This window comes from Schistocerca americana, chromosome 4 (genome assembly GCF_021461395.2).
Source record: "Schistocerca americana isolate TAMUIC-IGC-003095 chromosome 4, iqSchAmer2.1, whole genome shotgun sequence".
NCBI lineage: Eukaryota > Metazoa > Arthropoda > Insecta > Orthoptera > Acrididae > Schistocerca > Schistocerca americana.
Window position 1 is genome coordinate 659,731,885 of NC_060122.1, and position 3,441 is coordinate 659,735,325.

Below are 3,441 nucleotides of genomic sequence, written 5' to 3' on the forward strand. Positions count from 1 at the left end.
AGTCGGGAAGCAGCTAGACAGGCGGGCCACTCCTTACACTGCTTAGGTAATTTCGGTGGAAACGGTAAAGCATAAAAACAAAGGACATACATCGAAATAATCTCCTTTGATTTCCCAAATCGCTTAAGTAAACGCTGTGTTTCGTTCCCCAATCCGGTCGAGTGGCGTCGACGTGATACTAAACCTTAATCTTCTTTCCTTCCTGCCTTGATGTTAAGTGTCATGAAAATACACTTCCCACTGTTACAAGTAATCTTCGAATTACTCTGACTTACGGCTCGCGCTTGCGTGCAGTGCGTGGACTTCGGCGTCGCAGATTCACAGTGGGGCACGCGCTGTTGAAAATGGACGATTTATTGGAAGGATGGTTTCAAACAATTCGAGGATCTGACACGAATAGTGGACCTGCAGCAGATAACTCATTAATCAGGCCCTCCAGCGCCCCGCCGGCAGCAGCGTACAGCGCTGGTGGTGGTAGGGTACACCGCGGCGCCGGGCCACTTTGTGACGTGATCTGAATGGCTGCCGGTGGACAGCGGTGGCTGCCGCGATGGAGACACGCGGGCGGACGCATGCACAAAGGGGCCGGGACGGCTGCACGGGCGCCGATCTGCGTCCGAATCAATCGGCGGCTGTGCAGTAAGCAGAGATCAATACGGCAATAAATAGCGGATTACTGGCGGCGCCGTGGCCGCGCTAAATTACCTGCGGGGGTGGCGAGGGCGGCGGGGGCGGCAGCGCAGCTGCGGTGTCAGCCAGCAGGTAAGCCCGCAAATCCGCCTGCCGCACACGGCAGAGACGCGGCGCCGCCCAAGGCCCTGTCTGCATACGGCCCCTGCTCCACTGGACACGTCACGTCGGCTGTTGATGTTCCGCCTGCAGCTGCTTTATTTCCAGGAGCGCCAGGTCATCGTTCATCTCATTACTGACGGAAGCACGACTGCGCAAATAAACGAATTACTTGATCACTGTTATGTCATAAGCTTGTAAATTTATGGAAAGTACACAGAACTACAAGAAAAATTTTAAACCTACTAGGTGAATACAGCGAAGGGCAATCAATAAGAAATGCAACAACCTTTTCAGCCTATTTCGACTCAAAAAAAAAAAAAAAAAAATGCGGAATTTGTTGTGGGACATCGTGAATTATTCCCGCTTCAGTTACTATAGTTTCATGACGTTCTAATAGGTGGGGCCGCTATACGTAGACTTTAACGGAATTGCGTTAGAAGGAGAGAGCTGTTTTCTGGCCGAAAACATGGGCGTCGCAGATATTCGTAGAGGCTTGCAGAATGTATACGGATCTTGCTATTATACAAAAGCGTGCTGAGTCGTCGGGCGAGGCATCTGTAATCACCCCAAACCTGACTGATCTCCCGCGTGCTGACCGGCCGCACACAGCTATGACTCCTGCAGTGCTGGAACGTGGGGAACTCTTATTCGAGGTGATCGACGGATCACAATCAAACATCATGCTTCTCAACTGGGCGTCACTGTTGGTAGTGCTGACGCATCGACCATAGGTGGGGATACTTAAAGCTGTTTCGCAGCTGGGTTTCTTCCCGCCTGCAGAACACCATAAAAAGGAACGAAGGGCCATCTGTGCGGAATTGCTTGAGCGCTACGGCGCTGAACGTGACGATGTTTCATCGAATATCGTCACAGGCTTCATCACTTCGAGCTGAAACAAAACAGCATGAAGTGACGCTACACCACCTCTCCTACAAAGAAAAGGTTCAAAGCCGCACCTTAGCCGGTAAAATCATAACGACGGTCTTCTGGGACTCTGGAGGGGTTATTCTTATGTACTCCCTTATGGTGCAACGATCAACTCTGTACAGTATGATGCTAGCCTGTGGAAACTGTTTGCCGCCACAGGAATGCAAATGAACACTCTCCTTCCCCATGACCTTCTCATGATAACTCACGGCCTCATACAAGTCTGCTCACAAAATTTCATTTGAGCCAACGGCCTTGCCGCAGTCGTAACACCGGTTCCCGTCAGATCACCGAAGTTAAGCACTGTTGGGCTGGGCTAGCACTTGGATGGGTGACCATCCGGTCTGCCGAGCACTCTTGGCACGCGGGGTGCACTCATCCCTTGTGAGGCAAACTGAGGAGCTACTTGATTGAAAAGTAGCGGCTCTGGTCTCGAAAACTGACATACGGCCGTGTGGGCGGTGTGCTGACCACATGCCCCTCCGTATCCGCATCAAGTGACGACTTTGAGCTGAGGATGACACGGCGGCCAGTCAGTACCGTTGGGCCTTCATGACCTGTTCGGGAGGAGTTTAGTTTTTAGTTTTCAGTTCTTTCTCATCCGCCTTATAACCAGGATCTCCCACCTTCCATCTGCTTAACCCAATGAAGGGTGCACTCCGCGGAAAGCAGTACCTGGATGGCGTGGAGGTTATTGATGCAGGCAAGAGGGTGGCTCCGACGTCGATCAGTAGAATGGTACCACGCAGACATACACACCGCACAGAAGGGTTCCGTAAGGAAGTCGCACTGAACAGAGATTATGTTGAAAATAAGGGTTTGTAGGCAAAAGATTGTGTGGAGCAATACGTCATACTGGACTCCCGAAAGAAACCCATGAGATTTCAGAAAAAAAAAAAAAATATTGCATTACTTACTGAAAACCCCTTGCTATTTGCGTCTTCGGAAAGTGGACGTACAATTCTGACACGATTTCTCATTTGAGGGTGGAGTAGTAGTAAGAATAAACGATTTAATGAATTAAGTAACATGCGATATGTTGACAACAACAGTGCCATCCAGGCTAGCCACCGTGTCTTCCTGTTCCAGACGCTGTTATTTGGATTTCATGTGGAGAGTTGCGGCGTCAACATACTGATCTCTCACCTGTTGGCGGGTTTCCAGACCATGTCATTCAAGTAGCTCCTCAATTGGCCTCTCGAGCCTGAGTGCTCTTCCTCGTAAGGTAATTACTTTGTAGTACCGAGAATTGAAAAAGGGTGATCCATACGGCATTCAGAGAAGAGGATTGTACTGCTAATGACGTGGATACTGGAAGTAGGAATGGGCTACATCATACACTGGCATATATTGTGAACGTTGTTTCTATATGTAATTATGATCAACAGAAGATATTCTTACCTTGGGGTTAGTTATGGCTGGAACAAACAAACACACACACACACACACACACACACACACACACACACACACACACACACACACAATCTACCGTTATCATCATTACGTCAATATTTCGTTTTCCACATCACCAAATTTGCACAGATCACTGAACAAGATTAGGATGGACAGGTCTACAGACGTTTATCAGTCAGAACATTATAACCAAAGATATGCTGTCGATATAAACCCGCCGGCCGCGGTGGTCTCGCGGTTCTAGGCGCGCAGTCCGGAACCGCGCGACTGCTACGGTAGCAGGTTCGACTCCTGCCTCGGGCATGG

General features: G+C 49.7%; 1 protein-coding gene and 1 pseudogene across 1 annotated transcript; one reads left to right on the plus strand and one right to left on the minus strand.

Moving 5' to 3' along the window:
• Positions 1-370: 370 nt before the first annotated feature.
• On the minus strand, positions 371-828 carry LOC124613680 (formin-like protein 11). Its single transcript, XM_047142396.1, has 2 exons — positions 706-828; positions 371-610 (listed from the first exon to the last, which is right to left on the minus strand). Exons 1-2 carry the CDS (start codon positions 826-828, stop codon positions 371-373), a joined length of 363 nt encoding a protein of 120 aa, XP_046998352.1.
• Positions 829-1,964: 1,136 nt separating this feature from the next.
• Positions 1,965-2,082, plus strand: LOC124614491 (annotated as a pseudogene).
• Positions 2,083-3,441: the final 1,359 nt, after the last annotated feature.